Source organism: Lingula anatina, chromosome 1, assembly GCF_051362555.1.
Source record: "Lingula anatina isolate TDL-2025a chromosome 1, LinAna3.0, whole genome shotgun sequence".
Classification (NCBI taxonomy): domain Eukaryota; kingdom Metazoa; phylum Brachiopoda; class Lingulata; order Lingulida; family Lingulidae; genus Lingula; species Lingula anatina.
In genome coordinates, this window is record NC_141767.1 from 40,656,230 (window position 1) to 40,677,235 (window position 21,006).

The following is a 21,006-nucleotide window of genomic DNA, read 5'->3' on the forward strand; positions in this document are numbered from 1 at the left end:
TGTTGCTGTTTTTTTCGCCTGTATTTCCTTACGTCTAAACTGATGTGTACTAGTTTCACACATTGTGGCGCAGTGCGTTCTTGATCATCTACCGCAATTTTAAATAACTGAAGAAAATGGGTGCATCTGATAAAGTGACTCTATTGTGCACACAATAGACAATGTAATAAAGGCAAACTTAACGTTGTTTATAATTGATGAAACGCTTTCTGATATGAAGATCTCCATTGCTGATATTTATTTAATCCAGATAAGAAATTTTTTGTACACGATTTCCACCAGTGGGAATACCCCCCCCCACACACACACACACCACACACACGCACACACACACACATACACACACACACACACACACACACACAAGTGTACTCCTGTAATATTCTAACTTCAAAACTTCATTGTCAAAACCCAAGAGTGCACCTCAAATTTTATTTCTATGTAATTTTATTTCTATGTATTAACATAAGACTTTGTAATTTGTTGCTGTGTCAGGTATTCAAAAGATTGACAAAAGATTTATGCTTAATAACCCCGTGCCCAACGCGCATGCTCGAACTCCAGTTAGTTGTGCTGTACTGTAGCAGTGTGTTTACATCTGATCGACAAATGCATTAACCGCGAGTGGGGCTATTGTCCCGTTGCTACACGGCATTGTTGTAACTTCTCCACAGCAAATACGTGCAGTGGCTGTTATGTAAAGTATGGAAAGTGATGAAGCCTATTTCCAACATTAAACAACGTGATATGGTGGGTTGCTACTAGACTGAGTAGAAACACAGTGTTTTGTACCAGAACTCTGAGTGACAAGGATTGATCTGTAACAAGCAGAGTGATTGTAGAAGTGCTAGAAATTGAACAATTACAAAGAAGACGAAAATCGGACTCTTGCCTGACATTTAACACGGATCAAGTTCACAACATTTCTTTTGTATTTAGAGAGCAGTGCGATAAATGGAAACGGGACAAAAGGCTCTCGTTGAAGACAGACGTTAATTAAAGGTAAGGCAAGTTAAGCAATATTATTTATTCGCATTCTTATATATTTCCAAGATTATTTTGGTTGCTATACTTGTATAACCAAGACCATAATTACAAATATGCCCATAAGGCCATAAGGTTTGACAAAAGATGGCCGAAGTTGTTAGGGTCTGTGGGAGTATAAGAGGGGAGGTTGCAATGTAGAAGAGGTCTTGACATTTAAGTGGAAACGGAGAGAGGTTGAAGTCCAGCTGAGTTTTGTTGATACATATCGATCCTAAAGAAAAGACCCATGAGTAGTTGCCTACTTGCATTCAACCTCGTTAAAAGTAAATACGAAAGAAAAGTATTAGTTAGTATGAGGGACCGTTAGAACATGTATGTACTAGATGTAGTATGCCTCTACCTTTAGGGCAGCCCATCTGAGATTATGCTTTAGTAATAAGCTCACGTCAACAGTTACCAGTACTGTTAATTTTTATCATTGCTTTTTTAAAATTTTTCATCTATTCTAAAATTGTCTAAATTTTTTTCGCATTCTAGGTGTACACCACTGGATAATTCACCGGACACAAAGCTATTTTATCATGGATTGCTTTGGACTGCTTGTTATTCTGATCGGCATAGTATCTAAAGTGGCGTCACAAGGTAAGGGATGGTTTTAGATTCAGTATATCACTTTGAGATAATAATTTCAATCTGTTGAAATGGAAAGACTCTGAAATAAATGTAAAAAATAATAACAACGACACAAAACCAGGTGAGGAACTTACAGGGGTAACAGCATGTGCAAGACTCATGAAGACTTTTATAAAATAGATGAAGATAAATTTACTGTCGAGCACGACTATAGAATCGTTGTTTGTTTGCGTTTTGCTTGTTTTTTTTTTCACTTTAACTGACATGAGGTGTCTGCTGACTTCTTGCCATCAAGAATGAACAGTCATTGAATATTTAGTTTTAACAATTGATGTCATACACATTACGAAGACAGTAGTGCTTCTTATATGAAACATATCATATTATATTTCAGCTACCCTTGTAAACTACGGGTCGGCTGTAGCGCGGCGCTACTACAACCAAGGTGGCTCTCGCAAGGCGTTTGTTGAAACCGCGTTCCCATTGTCGGAGGGGTATGTTACAAAATTCACGGTGTTTATTCATCAGGATGTGGCAAGTGAAACTCCAGCAAGGTTTTTCATTTGGACGCGCGTGGGGACTGGGGCAAATTTCAGGTTGGAATACTATATAAACGCTACTTTGCCAAAAACAAGAGGATTGGAAGAGGTAAGAGGAAAGACTTAAGCATAATTCTCATTCAAGTATAAATCAGAAATGAGACAAGTCTAGAAAACAAGAGTTACTAATTCTTATGCAAGCGATTGCGACACGAATTGATTTGTAGAAAATCAAAAGACTAACATGGATAAAGTAAAATCATGTTTAATGAACGGTTAATAATCAATAAAATCGTTATTTCTTCTTCAAAGGAAACGCAAGTCAAATCAAAATCAAAATTATAAACCATTTATCTCGCAAATTGATTTCAAATAAGACTATGTGTGATCGTATTATTTTTAGTTCGACGTGCCAGACCCCAAACCCTGGGTACCAGCCGGCTCATTTCTCGGTTGGGGCTACAGCTTGGTAGCAGATGTCATCAGCTTTGATTATAACTCTGGCTTTACCACTGAATACTACTACAACCTTGACACTGGCACGCCGTTTCCTTGGCCAGAGAAGGGCCAGACCTATACTTTCGTTTCGACACCAGGAAGGTTCAGGCATTCTGTTATGTTGACACTTGACGTTGGTATGTATGCCAGTTTTAGTTTCGTAAAAGCTTAATCCATTAAGAAATATAATCGAAATGAAATGCCACTTATCATTTGAGGTAAATGATACTCGTAAAATGACCCTAATATATGTTAACTTTTTTATAATTCTATATTCCAGCTACAACCCCAGCACCAACAACGACAACCACTGCGGCACCAACTACGACGTCCACGCCCTCTACCACAACTACCACGCTGACAACTACAACCACTCCAACCACACCCACAACACCGACGACAACCACTCCCACCACGACGACAACGCCGACAACTACAACCACGCCGACTACAACTACTACAACCCAGCCGAGTAAGATATATTTATATTACCTGGCTTAGCGTCATTATGATTTCCGGTTTAAAAAAATAAATTAAGTACTTTCGCACGTTACTTTTATTTGAAAATATTACACCTATGTTCTCAGTTAGCCTCAAACAACTCATTCTTAAACTTGTCAGGTAACTTTGTGCTGACATCATTTGGCGAAGCTAAGGAGCGGCGCTATTACAACCAGGGAGGTTCTCGGAAAGCATTTGTAGAAACTGCATTCCCGCTGTCTCAAGGGATATTAGAGAGTTTTATTGTCTACATTCATCAGGACGTAGACACAGAAACTCCAGCCAGGTTTTTCATATGGAGCCGTATTGGAAGTGGAACCGTGTTTAGGTTGGACTACTACTTGGATGTAACACTATCCAACAAAAAAGGGTTTCAAACGGTACGTTTACAAAGATATGCCAAGAAGGCAGTTTAGATGTTTACAAGTTTTGATGGAAATTCGTAATATGTTTGCAAAAAAAAAAAAAAAAAAAGATGATATTTCTTAATAGATATATGCATGTATGGACGTTTGTGTCTGGCTTCATGTTTTTACACTTCAGTTTAATACATTTCAGTTTAATGTTACGGATCCCAAACCCTGGATCCAAGAAGGGTCTTTCTATGGTTGGGGCTACAGCTTGGTTGCTGACGTCATCAGTTTTGATTATAGCTCCGCCTTCACAACAGAATACTACTACAATCTTGACACTGGTACTCCTTTTCCTTGGCCGGTACTCAACAATGAGCACACGTTCAACTCCGTCCCTGGACGATTCAGACATTCTGTTGAAGTCAAAATCAACGTCGGTAAGAAAAAAGAAAAGAAAATACTAAATTATAGGATAATATGCTTTGTCAGTAATAGATTTCTAATTAAAAGACATATTATTTTATTTTACATCAAACTTTGTGAAATATGTTTGTGAAAAATGTTTGGCATTAATTATTGGTTCTAAGTACTCCGTGTTCTAATAGTGACATCTAATATTCGCTCCATCTTTCTTCTTTTATTAAAGGAACCACAACCGTTTCGACTACGACTGCAACTACTACCCCAACAACCACGACTACGACCACACCAACGACTACAACTACACCAACAACTACAACCACTACACCAACCACAACCACTACAACTACTCCCACACCCACTACTACTACGACAGTATCAAGTAAGTTGAGCAATGTATTTTACTTCTATTTAATGATACAACGTTATATCAACCTGTGAGCGAGTGCGTGTTTATTTATGTTGCTAGATGTGCAGTTTTTTAAGTGCTTAATATCCTTTTGTATCAGTAGTTTCTTGTACGTCATCATGACATTTTCACTTTTTTAATCCCAATGTTATTTTAGGTGGTTTTGTGCTGACACCATTTGGCGAGGCTAAGGAGCGGCGCTATTACAACCAGGGAGGTTCTCGGAAAGCATTTGTAGAAACTGCATTCCCGCTGTCTCAAGGGATATTAGAGAGTTTTATTGTCTACATTCATCAGGACGTAGACACAGAAACTCCAGCCAGGTTTTTCATATGGAGCCGTATTGGAAGTGGAACCGTGTTTAGGTTGGACTACTACTTGGATGTAACACTATCCAACAAAAAAGGGTTTCAAACGGTACGTTTACAAAGATATGCCAAGCAGGCAGTTTACATGTTTACAAGTTTTGATGGAAATTCGTAATATGTTTGCAAAAAAAAAAAAAAAAAAAAAAAAAAAAAGATGATATTTCTTAATAGATATATGCATGTATGGACGTTTGTGTCTGGCTTCATGTTTTTACACTTCAGTTTAATACATTTCAGTTTAATGTTACGGATCCCAAACCCTGGATCCAAGAGGGGTCTTTCTATGGTTGGGGCTACAGCTTGGTTGCTGACGTCATCAGTTTTGATTATAGCTCCGCCTTCACAACAGAATACTACTACAATCTTGACACTGGTACTCCTTTTCCTTGGCCGGTACTCAACAACGAGTACACGTTTAACTCCGTCCCCGGAAGATTCAGACATTCTGTTGAAGTCAAAATTAACGTCGGTAAGAAAAAAAAACGAAAATAACAGAAAACACTTATAGGTGGAACATGCACCCTGTTAGTTTAGTTAGCTATAAATTTCAATTTCAAAAAGCATTTTTTTTGTTTGTATTTACATTTTATGTCAACGATATTTATGGAAGCGTGTAAGGGTCACAACACCAACACCAAAAAGAAAGCTCACAACACCAACACCAAAAAGAAGACTCACAACACCAACACCAAAAAGAAAGCTCACAACACCAACACCAAAAAGAAAGCTCACAACACCAACACCAAAAAGAAAACTCACAACACCAACACCAAAAACAAAACTCACAACACCAACACCAAAAAGAAAACTCACAACACCAACACCAAAAACAAAGCTCACAACACCAACACCAAAAAGAAAACTCACAACACCAAACAAAGAGCGTTTTAAACAAACCTGAGCATCATGTAAACCGTATAATGTCTGCACTATATGACCACTCACACTTGACCCACTTCAATGGCCATTAAAGAATAATCAATCAATTGTCAAGCCTACACATAAAAGAGTAGAGGCAGTTCCAACCCTTCAAGATGTTAATTTTGTGTCTTACTTTTTAACACAATAAAGCTTAATTGAGATTTCGTATTCAGCTGTGCGGCTGTTGAGGCACAGTGTTTATAAAAATAAAGCTCGATCACCAGTAATGTAAGGTGTGGTCCTTGTAGAAATAATAACGTAACGTAGAACAAAGTAAGAGTCAAGTGTCAATTTCTGAATCTATTTCTACATATCAATCAATCCCAGCTACATTTGAGGATCGCCAATTATTCAAAAATCATGTTTTACTTATAGTTCTGTCGAAGAACGCTGATTATGTGATATTCAGGCATCAGCCTCAACTACCGAAGTTGATAAACATGACTTAAACGATTTAACATTCAGAAGTGAGGTACGTGTGACTTCTGGATGTTAAGCCCGAGAAGTGTCTCGAAGTTAATTAGCTTGCAATGGTTTAAGGTCCTTTGATTGAAGAACCATATATTCTAACATATTTTAGTTTAAAGGGAAAAACTAAAATAAGATAGAAAATATAGTTACTTTGGTTGCTTTGGCAACAACAAGCACGGGGAGCATTTTAAACACAGAGGCTAGTAGCAATCTTGAGAATCATATGTATTATGTTTGCACCAGGTTACTATTCCAACTTGACCGACTTCAGTAGTCATTGAAGAACAATCAATCACTTGTCAAGGTTGCATATTAAAGAGTAGTGGCAATTCCAACCCTTCTAGAGAAAATGGTCTATTTTAATCTTAATTAGATCATCTAAGATTTTTTCACAAAAGCAGGATAGACAGCCGTGCCAAGCAGTCAAAGTAACCATATTTTCTATCCTATTTTAGTTTTTACCTCTAAACTAAAATATGGGAGAAAATATGGTTGTTCAATCAAAGGGCCTTAAACTTCACAATTGATTGTTCTTTAATGGCCACTGAAGTGGGTCAAGTAGAGTGGTTATCTAATGCAGACATGATACTCGGGTTTGTTTAAAGTGAAGTTTATTTTTGGTGTTGGTGTTGTGAGTTTTGTTTTTGGTGTTGGTGTTGTGAGCTTTGTTTTTGATGTTGGTGTTGTGAGTTTTCTTTTTGGTGTTGGTGTTGTGAGTTTTCTTTTTGGTGTTGGTGTTGTGAAGTTTGTTTTTGGTGTTGGTGTTGTGACCCTTACACGCTTCCATAGATATTTGATTAAAAGAATTGGTTGTTGATATTCAGTGTATACCGTTGTTCGAGTGGGATCTTATTTCGGTTCAATATTTCTTGTTTTATTCTAGGTACTACCACTGTTTCCACCACGACGGCAACTACTACCCCAACTACCACGACTACGACCACACCAACGACTACAACTACAACTCCCACAACTACAACCACTACACCAACAACAACAACTACAACTCCCACAACTACAACCACTACACCAACAACAACAACTACTACTCCCACAACTACTACTCCCACAACAACAACCACTACACCAACAACAACTACTACTCCCACAACTACTACTCCCACAACTACAACCACTACACCAACAACAACTACTACTCCCACAACTACAACCACTACACCAACAACTACTACTACTCCCACAACTACAACTACTACACCAACAACTACAACCACTATCCCAACCACAACAACATCACCAACCACAACTACTGCCTCTACAACTATAACTACAACAATAGCAAGTAAGTTGGATTTTACTTGTATTTAATGATTTTACATTCTATGAAAGTGTGTGTGTGTGTGTGTGTGTGTGTGTGTGTAAGGGAGAGAAAAAAGAGAGAGAGAGAGAGAGAGAGAGAGAGAGAGAGAGAGAGAGAGATACACTGTATGCAGTTTTTCAGATGTTTTATATACAATTGTATCAAAATTTCATTGACAACAAAAATGACAATTTGATTCAGATTATTCTTTAATCCCAATGTTATTTTAGGTGGTTTTGTGCTGACATCATTTGGCGAAGCTAAGGAGCGTCGCTATTACAACCAGGGAGGTTCTCGGAAAGCATATGTAGAAACTGCATTCCCGCTGTCTCAAGGGATATTAGAGAGTTTTATTGTCTACATTCATCAGGACGTAGACACAGAAACTCCAGCCAGGTTTTTCATATGGAGCCGTATTGGAAGTGGAACCGTGTTTAGGTTGGACTACTACTTGGATGTAACACTATCCAACAAAAAAGGGTTTCAAACGGTACGTTTACAAAGATATGCCAAGAAGGCAGTTTAGATGTTTACAAGTTTTGATGGAAATTCGTAATATGTTTGCAAAAAAAAAAAAAAAAAAAAAAGATGATATTTCTTAATAGATATATGCATGTATGGACGTTTGTGTCTGGCTTCATGTTTTTACACTTCAGTTTAATACATTTCAGTTTAATGTTACGGATCCCAAACCCTGGATCCAAGAAGGGTCTTTCTATGGTTGGGGCTACAGCTTGGTTGCTGACGTCATCAGTTTTGATTATAGCTCCGCCTACACAACAGAATACTACTACAATCTTGACACTGGTACTCCTTTTCCTTGGCCGGTACTCAAAAATGAATACACGTTCAACTCCGCCCCTGGACGATTCAGACATTCCGTGGAGGCGAAAATTAACGTTGGTAAGATCTGCTTATATTTTGCGAATAAAATTAAGAAAACAATTTGGATTTTGTCGGAACTATAAACTTATTCTAATATTTTACAAGTTTATTTTCACAGCTTGGAGTGATGATCTTGTGAAGTTTTACTAATTTGTTTTCCTTCTTTATTCAGGGACAACCACCGTACCTACCACGACCGCAACCACTACGCCGACGACAACGACAACAACGACTACCCCTATCACTACAACCACACCCACCACTACAGTTACACCTACCACTACAACCACACCCACCACTACAGTTACACCTACCACAATTACAACTGAATTACCCACATTTACCACAACTGAATCACCAGTTACCACCACCGAAGTACCAATAACTACACCACCACCAACAGAACCACCAACAACTACAACCACGCCTACAACAACAACAGCACAAATTACTACAACAGAAACCACAACCACCAAGTTACCAAGTACAACAACAACGCAATCATTAACAACTACCACAGCAACTACACGCGCGACAACAACCCCTGCACCCTTGACAACAACCTCTGAGGCTCCTACGACCACAACTGACACTACAACAACGACAGCACCAACTACAACTACCCCAACAACTACAACCACTACTACGACACCTACTACCACCACGACTGCCACTACAACAACGACAGCACCAACGACAAGCACTACTTCTACGACTACCACCACCACCACAACTACGACGACCCCTTCGACCACAACTGCCCCTACAACAACTACAACACCCATTACTACTACGACGCCTACGACCACTACCCCAGGTAAGAATATTTTGCAGCTGCCTTTCTCGTTCCACGAGTTTCCTGAGATCTCCGCTTTGTTCTTAAGACTAGATTGCAATTAAAAACACTTTCATAGACAAAATGATTTTACCTGTAAAACGACTACTTTGCAGTTATGGTAAAAATAATCCCTTCTAACTTTCACACTATCGAAATTAATCAGATCATCGTATTAATTCTAAAGTAACATTCAATCAAAAGAAATTAGTGTTTGTTTACTACAGTTGTGTCATAGCCGTAGTCGTTGTGTTTTTTCTTTTGTTGTGTTTTATTTGTTTAAATGTGTGGGGTTTTCCTTAAAATTAGGTTTGGTTTTCAAACAGTGCAGTTATGGTATGACATGTACTTCAGGCCCGTAGCCAGCAATTTCAAAAGGGGGGTTCTTTTTCTGAAAAAGTGGACCTTTTGCCATAAAAACTTCATGTACCTAGGTCAAATTTTACCCAGAGTGGACCTTTACCCAGCAAAAGGGGCAGTTTTTCGAACCACCCCCCACCCCCACCCCCCCGGCTACGGACCAGTACTTCATACATGCGAGTATTAAATTCAGCCAAGGCACAGAGAATCTCAACTAGCACATTGCTTTCGCTTATAGCTCATCAACCAAGTCATCAACAACTTCCCACATCGACAAAAACGGCATTGCACGCGCCCGCGACGTTCTTACAAGTGACAACCGCTACCAGCATTCATTTTTTGTTAGGCCTAAGTTAGGCTTGTGATTCAAGAAAGCTCTCTTCACACTGTACCACCTTATCACCCTTACCACGCCTACTATCTTCATGTATTTCACGTTTTGTGGGTCTCCTTTCAGCCCCTATCATCATCCCAGATGACGCCAGTGTGGACGTTGAGGTGCGGTTTCCAGGGGATTACAACACCGTGGTCGGCGTGGACAAGGCAGCGGCCATTACTGTCCTCAAACCACAGATAGCATCAAAACTGAGTGTCTCTGAATCACGAATCGCAAACATGGACTTAAGACAAGGTATGCGTCCGAATTTGAACTGGCAATACCTATTGTAAAAATTACTGAGAGTTATGACAAGGGATATTTTTCAGCACAGGATGATTAAATATAAGAACAAAAACATGCTTTCTGATAACAGGCGTGCTCCTTTTCGAGCTTATTTTAAAAACAGAAATCATGCTAGGAGGAGCCCTTGACCTCTTCCCAGCATAATCTAGATTTTGCATATTTTAAAAGCATACATTTTTATGTTTTAGGTAGTATAATAGTTGATTTCGACCTCCTACCCCCTCCGGTAGGTAGCAGCGAACCTTCTCAAAGTGCCGTGATGACTTCCTTGAATAACGACGTGAACAGAAATGCGTTCACACTGACGGCCCCCGATGGCAGCACAATCCAAGCATCAGACGCAATGAATTATCAAATCATAACAAGTATGTGAGCTTATCATCAGTTATTCGGGAATTTCTAGCAAATCCATTTTTAATCAAATAAAACGTGCAAAAATTAATCAATCAAATAATCAGATGATTTATTGTAGTAACGATCAATATTATCATACATTTCAGCTGTGCCCACTGCTCCTCCCACCACTGTCACAACTATCACCTCAGCAACGGCAGTGCGTAAGTATCATAATATCGTGTCTCAGGTATAGGTACATAGTAATTATAAAATTGCCGTCACAATGTCCATTTCATTTGTTTTCGTGGTCTCCATTTTGACCTTGTTTTTATTCTTCTATCTTATTTCTATTTTTCTTTACGCTAATCGTAGTCTTTTTAAAAATTGTCTGGATATTGGAGAGACAATTATGGTAAAATGACCCACCGTTTGTCATTCCAGCTATCGAACATGCTTTGAAATTGACATTCAAGACAGGAGGGGATCACATTTTCCACTGCCGTTCATCCAACGAAGATGTCACCGGTCTTCAATGGTACAGGTTAAACGCCGGAGTGGAGACGCTGATGACAAGCAAAACGTATGGAACCCTTTTGGAATTCCAAAGCATCACCCAAAGCGACGCGGGCTGTTACAGGTGTCGCGACACCAAGGACAGTAACAGAGTATTATCTCAGTTCTGCATCAGCGTTAATGACACCGTGGCGTTCCAGACGACTGGGTCACGAGACAACAATGTGCCCACTGAAGGGATGAGCAACATGGAGATCGGTTTCTTGGTGGTTGGCTTGGTTGTTGGCCTCATCCTTGTTGTCATTCTGGTGGTATTGTCCATATGGTGCTGCCCCTGCTGCCGTCGTTGCAAAGAAGGTGGGTAGAATTCATTTTCGAGATTATACTGGCATCAGGTCTTTGCATCATGCATGATACCTCAGAAAAACAAAAGTAAATTGTTCTTTATATTGTCATGAGTCAATATCTCCATGCACTGGATACGCTTTTATTTTTGATTTTGTTATTACCACTTTATTGCTGATTAATCAAAGTTTCATACATATGGGTTCGGCACTCGCTACTTATTGTGTGATTATTCAAACATTGTCTGAAAACTTTACAGGTAACAATATCATTATATTTTTTACAGAAATTCGACCGATGGGTTCATCTCCTACTGTTAAACCAGAGTTCACTGATATAGGGTAAGTGACATATTTCTCACTAGTACGGCATAACGCGATCTACACAATGTTTAAGGCAACCTCGCTGATAGAGAGCCCTTTTCATTCAAAGAATATTGGAGTTATGGAATTTCACATGTAAGATAAATTCTTATAATTAATTTTGGTGTTGCAGGAAAGTCGAAGCTAACGGACGTAGCAGAAGAAGTAAAACAACAGGCCAATATGTAGTAAATGAAGATGAAACGAAGCACAAAAAACACAGGTAAATCAACATTCAACACGGAAAATGCGTGTCGTAGCAATGCTGCCAGATTTCAAAGTATTATTCTAATTTCTTACTGCAGTCACTTGCCTTTAGTTCGTAGAATGATTCATTTGTTTAATATATGAAAAAAATAAACTGGTTTTTTCAGTTTTGACATAAATTAACCTCAATTATTGTGCTTTTAATTTACTCTAGGAAAAAGAAGGACGTGCTGAAAATGGCCGATTTGCAGAAATTTGTTAAAATTGCTTCGGTAATGAACGATAGCTCTGATCGCCACAGCTCCAAGTCCGGGAAAAAGTCGGATAAAACAGACAAGAAAAAATCACATAGCAGTAAACACAAAAAAGACAAATACAAGCTGGAAGAATCTGCACTAGGGGACATGGGATCAGACCCAATTCATAAAAAGGATAAAAAGAGCAAAAAGAAAGGCGACAAGGAAAAGGAAAAGAAAAGAGATAAGAAGTCAAAACATTAGAATATAAAAGAGATTTTTCCGTTGCTCCAAGTGCCACGTTATTTATAAGACGTGCTTCCAAAATTCAATAAAGTTTGCAAATATTTTGTGATAATGTTCCAGGCAGTATTTATGCAACACCATAATATTGTTCTGCACCCAGGACATAATGTAAATACATGTATATTTTAAAAAACTGTATCTTAGTCTGGGTGACTAAGAATACAAATGTTTTTGCACAATTTTACAACATATTACCTCAGTGGTATTTTGACCAAAAGAGATTAACCTGGTTGTATAAAGCAATAATGCACTTTCCTGTATATAATTGAACATTAAATTGCTCAAATGTATATTTTCTGAGAATCTCCGTCCTTTGCCAAAGCCAAAGAATATTCATAATGTACTGTTTCACTCGTTTTTTTTAAAAAGGCACATCAGACATATTATTTTTTTATTCATATTTTATATATAGAATGTGTAGAGCAATAGTAAGAAGTCATCCAAAGCATGACTCTTTTGAAGAAAATGCAAAGCAATAGTTAGAAGTCATCCATAACTTGGCTAGTCAAACTGGCCACCTTCCACACAAATGGTGTACATTTAGAATTATTTAAAAAGGGTCAATGCCAAACATGTTTTCTGGGTTTTTGCCAAAATCAAGAACTTTTAAGAAAGTATGTCCAGAATATTCCAGGGAAATTTGCACTACACTCTCGCAAGCTCATTTGCATATCTTTCAGATGATGTAACAGCAGGATGTGAATAATATTTTCATTAAAACTATGTGCAATGTCCATTGCAAGAACTCATCAGTGGGTCACCGTAGAATTAAGATATTTTTATGCATTTTTTTATGCAGCCCTGCAACTATTATTTTGATCCTGTGGATTTTTTTACATAGAATATGTATATTTTTGTTAGAAATCTATAAAAAAAATTAGCCGTTTTTGTATCATAATGTTTCAGCCCAACTACCAATCACAACATTGAGATGTTACATTCAGCAACATATATAAGTAGACTTTTAGAATAAACTAGTTTCGAAAACACAACTAGATAACGTATATTGTCAAAGGTATCTTCCTTGTACATTTTGCTGATTGTAAAATATCTTAGACCGCAGAGGTCTTGTTTCTTAATAAAATGCTAGTTGTTAATTTCCTCTACCATTTATTTTATAACATGATTTTAAGCACGTTCTTTAAAACACGTGTATAGATATCACAGCATCTGTAGTCTATTAGGTATTCCTTAATATCATTGTTAACCGTTTCTATATTTGTATTATTTTTTGTTTATAGATTTTGATTAAAGAAGTCTCAAATAATAAATATTAAAGACCACTTACCGCACTAAATGAGCCATTTTTTGCAAGTCGTCAGTAAAAAGGCACTCTTTGTCCTTTCGAAACAAGTTATACCTTCTAACCGATAGGAAGGCCTATATTGTCAGTAATAGGGCTAATTTGGCCTTGACGTTTTTGAAGGGACTGACTTCTGAGCAGTACTCTCTAGCTTTGTTGTGATAGTAACGGTCAAGGTCACTAGAGAGTTCTTTTAGGTGGCCAACTCACCACACTGATAGGATAAAAAATCCCAGTCTTAGTGTTTAAGCCATGGCATAATGGCAAAGAATAGGAAGTTACCGAACATCAAAGTAATAACTTGGGGCATTTGGGGTTTATAACACTCCAAATATTTTACCCTATCAAAAATGGAAGGGCCTTTTTCATTTCTAAGACAGACCTACTGGGGCTACACGGTGAACGGAGCTGAGGAGAGGGCGCAAGCTCATGTCTAGAACTGGGAATATTTTAAAGTTAAAACGGAAAGGGTAAAAATAAAAGAGTGAACCAATCTTAAAATTTGACAATCTTTAAGTCAGCGAAGTGAGCCAATCTGGGTTTTGTCGCTAGTATAAGTAAAGATACCATTTTGGGGGTGGGGGGGGGGGGATAGGTGATGGATGACAACCAAATTTCTAACAACCAAATCTCTTTAAAAAGTTACATTTGATCCTAAATGTGAAATGCTTCTATCATATATAGCGAAATAGTTTAGAAAAAACACTGACGATTCATCTCGCACGGCAAAGCCCATACATGTACATCGAGTATTCCGCTAAATCGATCAAAGTAACTGTAAAAGAACGTTAAAACCGTACACAGAGATGACACTAAAATAGATGGATTCGAAAACACGAACCCACGCCCGTATTGTGCCTAGGACACGATGTTCATATTTATACTTCAGATACTTCTGTGTCTCTAGACAATTGACGGCGATGTCTCTTGTTTAATGGACATTAAGACATCATGGCATCTTAATAGCACGGCAACTAAAGTAAAGAAAATCCACATTCTTCTGAATGATGGATGTAATCAGTAGGATTAGACAAACATGCCGTTGAGGTCTTCTCTCCTTAATCTATTTTATGTCTGATTAATCCTTTTTTATGCCATGAACTTCTACACACCACAAATGACATCTTATTCACAGGAAAAACCAAAAGAACATTAGTCAAGCACGGTGATCAGCACTAGAATACAGCCTAAATAAACTGTCAGAGTATGGGTTTGTATGTACTGTTTGTAGGCAAATTTAAACTGGTGATACGGGTGAGATATTGAATCTTGTTCTTTATGTAATATAAAGAAAAAAATGCCGATTATAATATTCCTTCATAGCTTTTACTTTTCGGCACCACTGGAGTAGCAGAGCTGTTTTGGTAATGGAACCGAAATTGTCTGGGTACACTGAATTCACTACCTCCCAGTGTATGCACATGTAAAAAGGCATAAAATGCGCAATACACCGTCATATAGAACAATTAATGGACGTTTTATCAACTTTTCCATAAACACCCAAGTATATTCTACATAGTTGCGATCTATAAATCCGTTTTCCGAGTTTAAAGTTTTAATCCGAGCCAATAATAGATCATCTTTAATCTTAATTGCAAGACGGACTTAATGATTACAAACTTTGATCTCAAAAATGGTTCCTAGTTAATAATTTTCAAGGCGGTTTGGAGAGAACATGCCATAGTTATTAAGGGAAAATCGTCGGAATTTCTAGGAAAATTCATTATTTGCTATACAATAGTGTAACGCTCATAGTACGGGATTACTCTTGACATCAAATGTACTGCGGTTGGTTCGTATGGAATAGCTCGGTGATTCATGATGATAAAGACGATATAAAAGCCACGTTGCATCTAACAGTAATATTCACACTCTGAAGCATTCTTTTGCGAAAGTAAGAAACATCGTCGAAAAATTGAAAATGAGGGAAAGTCCAATGTAAATGTACGTTTACCTGTTTATGTGTACCCGAATAAACCTAAAAAGACATGCAAGCAAGTTCCTTTTTTCAAAGTTCGATAGAAGTTTAAAAGGGAAACTCTCTGGGTAACACAGGTGAACAGAAGCCAAAGCTGAAGTCCATGCATAAAGAATACATAACACATGTAACATGCTTCCTGTTTGACATTTTGAAGTCTCTTTAGGCACATCAGATTTGCTAGACACCACACAGTGAAGATTACTTAAACACAGCGCAACTTCGTAGGACGTCCTATTGTCCACCACGAAACAGTTCGTGTCATGCTGGTGACACGCCCTAAAAAGGAAGCAAACAGAGTTCAGCGTATCCTGTGTTAAGACATGCAGCAGCAGTGGGTGGTTCGGTTTAGATGAGATGTGCATGTATATAAGCCGCGAGTTCTTATCTCAAACTGCCCATTTAGCAAATCGCCTACGTGCAGCTGTTGGGCAATGGCGCACAAATCTGGGAGATGGTGGCTTGTGCTTACCTTGACTATCCTATGCGTTTGTCAAACTACAGAAGAGCCCAATGCCACTACGATTTCAGCGATTTCATCACCAGTTCTCAACACCAGTTCGGAGACCCATGCATATAATGACACCAATATCACAGCAAATGTGACTGAACCACCACTTACGACCATGAATTCCAGTGCGGTAGATGGTGGCAGCGGAGGTGATTATCCCTCGTACAACTATTACGACCCCTATGACACTTCCAACTTCACTTCAGAGGCATGGGACTTTGTCAGGGCGCACTTTTATATTTTGGGGGTTGTCACGCCCGCGATTGCTTTCATGGGCCTGATGTTAAATACCTTAAACATCATAATATTTTCCCGAAAAGACATGAAGAACGCCACACATATACTCCTTCTGGGCCTTGCTGTGACAGATTCACTAAAACTGCTATTAGATGCTGTTTGGGATATTCGATTTTACTCACTGAGCGAGAAAGATTATCTCCCTGTTCAGGTAAGAAGTCTCAACAGCGCTTGGCAAGTATTCGCTTTTATATGTGAAGATGTGAGTATAATGTTTTCACACTCTTCCAACTGGATCATTGTCACTGTGAGCGTTTTCAGATTTATTGCCGTTGTGTTCCCAATGAAAGCGAGTGAATTGTGTACAGAGCGTCGGGCCCAGTGGGCGATCGTTGGCATCGTCCTTTACAACATACTCTTTAATATACCGACCTTCTTCACATTTTCAACCTTTTATGAGACCAGAGTTGTTGACGGTGTCGAAGTAACAGAGCTTATAGTAGTCCCTGATGAGTTTGTCTTTAGCATGGAATACAATGCAATCTTCACAAACGTCCGATCCTTAGTGAACGTCCTTCTGCCCTGGATTTTCAGTATATTTTTCAGCATTCGACTTATCATCGCTCTGAAAGCCAGCACCGCAAATGCTCGCAAAATGGCCATTCAAAATTCGGCAGGAATGGATGCTAGAGAAAAAGAGCAAAATCGCATTACTCTCATGATCATTGCTGTCAATATCATGTTTGTATTTTCTCAAGTTTGGAAATTGCTCTATAGGTGTATATTTTTGTTTAACTCCTATGATGAGGCTGCGCTGCTTACGAATTTGGACTTGCATAGGTACAGTCTCTTTGCCGATTTGACAATTACCCTTAATCTCTCTTTGAATTTTTTCTTGTACTCCTTTACCAACAAACGCTTCATGGGGACGCTTCTCAGTTTGTTCAAGACATGCCTACCAGCACGCTGTTTTGTGGAAAAAACTCCCACAGTCGTTCCCCCAACCGCTAATACCGATCTGCAGAGCTCATCGAAGGCTTCGGTATCAGAGACAGCTACTAATGAAACAGTGGACGAAAAGCCCAGCCCGGAAGAACCAAATGCCGTATAATGGGCTGAAAGTATACATACAGACACAAAAAATTGACTCATTCCATAAAGAGGCAAAAGGAAAATCCTAAAGATAGAATGTATTTTAAGTTGTATTTAACAGTGTGTTCCGGCAAATATTGTATTCGGTGAGCAGCGATAGATATCATGGTCTTTGGGATAAATACCTCTTTTATGTTAGACTCAACTATTATATTTTCACTTACATCTTTATTACGAATGCAACGGTGTTTAAGTGATTTGCACTAAGAAATGGGATTTAGGTAAGGGCTTTTATTATTGAATTTTGATTGTATTTTTTAACATCGTAAACAAGATTTAAACTTTCCAGCACTTCTTAGGTCCTGTTTGGGTAGGCAGGGGGTCTTTGCACCTCGGGTCGGATGGTTTACGATAAATTTTGTTTATATCTTATTAGAAAATCAAGAGCACTTATTGTTTCACTTAAAAAATACAAAAGAAGTTTTATGCGGGCTACTTTTGCCATTTTAATTGAGTACACGTTATTTATTGCATAGAAAAAATATCTAGACAAGACTGACTTATTTTCAATATTTTTGCATTATTCCTGTACTTGGTGATTGTACAGCGCTTCAGTAGGTTACAGTTTTCGATTTAACAGCTGTATTAATGCTGATTTTGCACCCATGGGCAAATATTGTAAGTTTGCCCAGTTTTTTGTTCGATTGAGTTAACGATATTTGGAGTTGAGACATTATTTGATTTTCTGTTAGACCTTCCTGACAACATTCTACCACTTTTTTGTCGGGGGGGGGGGGGGGGGGGGGGGGGGGTGCTAGAGTTTAAGAACAGTTGAATTTTGTTAAGTTCGTAATTTGTTTTTCTGATTTGAGTGTTTGAGAATAGCTTTAAATACTGGACCCAACGCAAAGAAGTAAAAAAGATAGTGACTTTTTGCGCAAAGGTAGTTAATTGGCTGGTTTTGAGGTGTATGATTACCAATTTGTTAGTTTTGTTTTTGCATATTTTGGTAATTCATGCAAAAGATTTGTTCATGAGATATTTGGAAATGAGCTTTTGTTTTATTAACGCGCAACACCTTTTTTCTATTGTCAATGTACTAGTTATTCTAGAAAAAGACTAAATGTAACACATTCTGAATCATTTATTTGATATCCAACCCTCGGTAAACAAATCGATATTAATATCCAGATAGAAGGTAATCGTGCCAAAAAGAAGGCAATTTATGTTAAGGCACAATATACTGTAACAGCAATCTGCAGTTTATTATGAAAAAAAAAAAAAAACATGGCCATGTTTTAGCATTATTAAGTGGATAAGGAAGTCGCAGTTTCATAGATGGATCGTTTAAAAGCTTTCCAGCTTATGTTAACCTGCAGTCGATATCTTAAATCTGTAGCTCACTAGATCTATGCATTTAAAACATCCAGTGATGTTATCATCTTGTTTAAACGTTGCGCCTGCAGATTTGTAATGTTTTTTTTCTTAACTATTAATATTATCAGTATTATATATCATTTGGAATCAAGAAAACGGAGTACTCTTCGCTCTATGGTCTTTTTGCTGCAAGACTTTTTTTCACAAAACTTTAAATGCCATATTAGGCAGATGCATCAATTCACGGGTTTTAAAAAAATTGACCCTTTTTTTCTTTTTTCCTTCCATTTTGGTTGTATATCATAGTGAAAAGGAGGCAGAGAATATTTTGTCTTTGTGTTGTCAATAAAATTGATTAAATGTAGTCTGTCAAGATTCTTTGCTACATGTATGAAGACATCTTTACACACATCTACGAACTTCGAAGCCGCCGTTAAAACAGCAGAGACTAAAATGCTTTTTAATCGTATCGTTAACTTTGCCAAAATTTAAAGAAACTCCCTGATCAAAGCTCTATCTATGTCGAAAAGAAACGCGAGTCACAGCGAAATCGGATTATTGTGAACTGTAGTGCATGCAAATCGACACCTTTGATTATGTACCGTCTTCCCAACGGTGTCCCATCTGTTGACAGAATTTTACCTCTATGAAATAAAGAGAAACAACAACGCTGTTTGCATATATGATTTATTGGACTTAAATTAATAAAAGTAAAATACTGGTATGTAAAAACCAATACTTGAAGGGTTTTTTAAAAACTGTGGAAATTGCGTAAGTTTAAACTGATAATAATATTGTCGAAGTCATGAATAAAAAATCAGCCAAATTAACAACATTGCATTTCACATTTTATGTAAAGTTTGTTTAGGAAAAAAAATAAACCAAAGTGTCATTTCCCTCTTTCTATGATTTTGTCTGTCAATTGCATAGTCGTTAAATGTCGGTAGATGTTCTTTAAGGTTTGGTCGTTGTATGATAATTGGCAGTGGGAGTTCAGTTAAGTCCCTGTTATGATTCACTCACATCTCCATAAATAGGATTTACAAATGATCCCTGTAAAAAACAAGTTTAAACATCTCTAAGCATCATTCCAATAACATCAACAACAAATTAATGGATGCAGTTATTTATCCTTAAAATTTTTACTTAATACAAAACAACTCTTGGGAACAATTTAGATATTTTTTCAACAATAAAAATAAGGTAACTTTTGTTAGCTGACCTGGCCAGTTCCGTTCATGTCTTGTAACTCGTTCATTGCAAACTGAAATAACACAAATTTTTTTATAAACTTGAAGATCAACTTATCGAAGTTAAAAGCATTTTTACAGGCATTAAGGTTGAATGTTTAATCCAAAATGCAAAGTTGATTGCACTTTAACAATTTTCCATTGTCAACTTCTCTGTTATTCTTTCAAAACGGTGTCTCGATGTATATGCCAGTTCATGTGTCATTATAAGACTCAATGCATGATTTTAAATTTCAAATTTTCAACAAGTAAATGAAGTGAAATTATTTTAAAATTTTGATAATTTGGAAAAAAAGTTGTGTATTTGTTGCTAAATCACTTACTAATATTAGTCATAAACGATGCGCAAAAATATCCATCATCCATAGAGGGAAACAGCAGGATTTAAGCATCAGGTTAAGAGAACCTTAACCTCAGATTAATAAGATGTAATCCTTATATATTCTGAACTAATTACTTAAAGCTACCAAAAAGCACAGGCTGCTTCAAGCTGTAAGACTTACATCCGTCATTGGCATGTCATATGAGGGATTTTCTATGCCAATTGAACGAGCTTTTCTGGAAGGAGGCCTACGAAGGCAGAGAAAGAAAAAAAAAAGGTTTGAGTTAAGGTTGACTAGAAACTATATATGCTTACGTCACTTGAGCCAGTATAGGTATCAAACACTGGGTTTTCAATGCCCTGGGTACCATAGAGGTTCTTAGTTTTTATTGGACTGAAACAATAAAATAATATGAATGTCCCTTTTTTAAAACGGGGTTTCCCTTAA

General features: G+C 37.6%; 3 protein-coding genes across 5 annotated transcripts in view; 2 read left to right on the forward strand and 1 right to left on the reverse strand.

The window, feature by feature from the left end:
* Positions 1-650: 650 nt before the first annotated feature.
* Positions 651-13,594, forward strand: LOC106164427 (uncharacterized). Its single transcript, XM_087000078.1, has 21 exons — positions 651-1,002; positions 1,525-1,629; positions 2,015-2,268; positions 2,563-2,794; positions 2,938-3,129; positions 3,279-3,538; positions 3,717-3,948; positions 4,158-4,313; positions 4,498-4,757; positions 4,946-5,177; positions 6,984-7,403; positions 7,652-7,911; positions 8,093-8,324; positions 8,479-9,123; positions 9,959-10,132; positions 10,372-10,548; positions 10,684-10,740; positions 10,961-11,389; positions 11,664-11,718; positions 11,873-11,962; positions 12,161-13,594. Exons 2-21 carry the CDS (start codon positions 1,569-1,571, stop codon positions 12,444-12,446), a joined length of 4,704 nt encoding a protein of 1,567 aa, XP_086856204.1. The 5' UTR covers positions 651-1,002; positions 1,525-1,568; the 3' UTR covers positions 12,447-13,594.
* A 2,325-nt stretch (positions 13,595-15,919) lies between these two features.
* Positions 15,920-18,402, forward strand: LOC106164430 (FMRFamide receptor). Of its 2 annotated transcripts, XM_087002879.1 has the most exons (2): positions 15,920-16,728; positions 17,457-18,402. In XM_087002879.1, the coding sequence occupies exons 1-2, from the start codon at positions 16,204-16,206 to the stop codon at positions 17,526-17,528; spliced, it is 597 nt and encodes a 198-aa protein (XP_086859005.1). In that variant the 5' UTR covers positions 15,920-16,203; the 3' UTR covers positions 17,529-18,402. The 2 variants fall into 2 exon arrangements, with proteins under 2 accessions (XP_086859005.1, XP_013397779.2); XM_013542325.2 differs by having other exon boundaries at positions 15,923-18,402.
* A 1,254-nt stretch (positions 18,403-19,656) lies between these two features.
* The window catches only part of LOC106164417 (uncharacterized), a 104,467-nt gene continuing 103,117 nt past the window's right edge, over positions 19,657-21,006 (reverse strand). The window contains exons 175-177 of one of the 2 annotated variants that reach the window (XM_087002878.1): positions 20,740-20,806; positions 20,209-20,250; positions 19,657-20,039 (exon numbers count right to left, since the gene is read on the reverse strand). In XM_087002878.1, coding sequence (XP_086859004.1) covers positions 19,995-20,039; positions 20,209-20,250; positions 20,740-20,806 — 154 coding nt within the window. In that variant the 3' untranslated portion in view covers positions 19,657-19,994. Of the gene's footprint in view, positions 20,040-20,208; positions 20,251-20,739; positions 20,807-20,873; positions 20,953-21,006 lie in introns of both variants that reach the window. The other variant, XM_087002877.1, reaches the window with a different exon arrangement.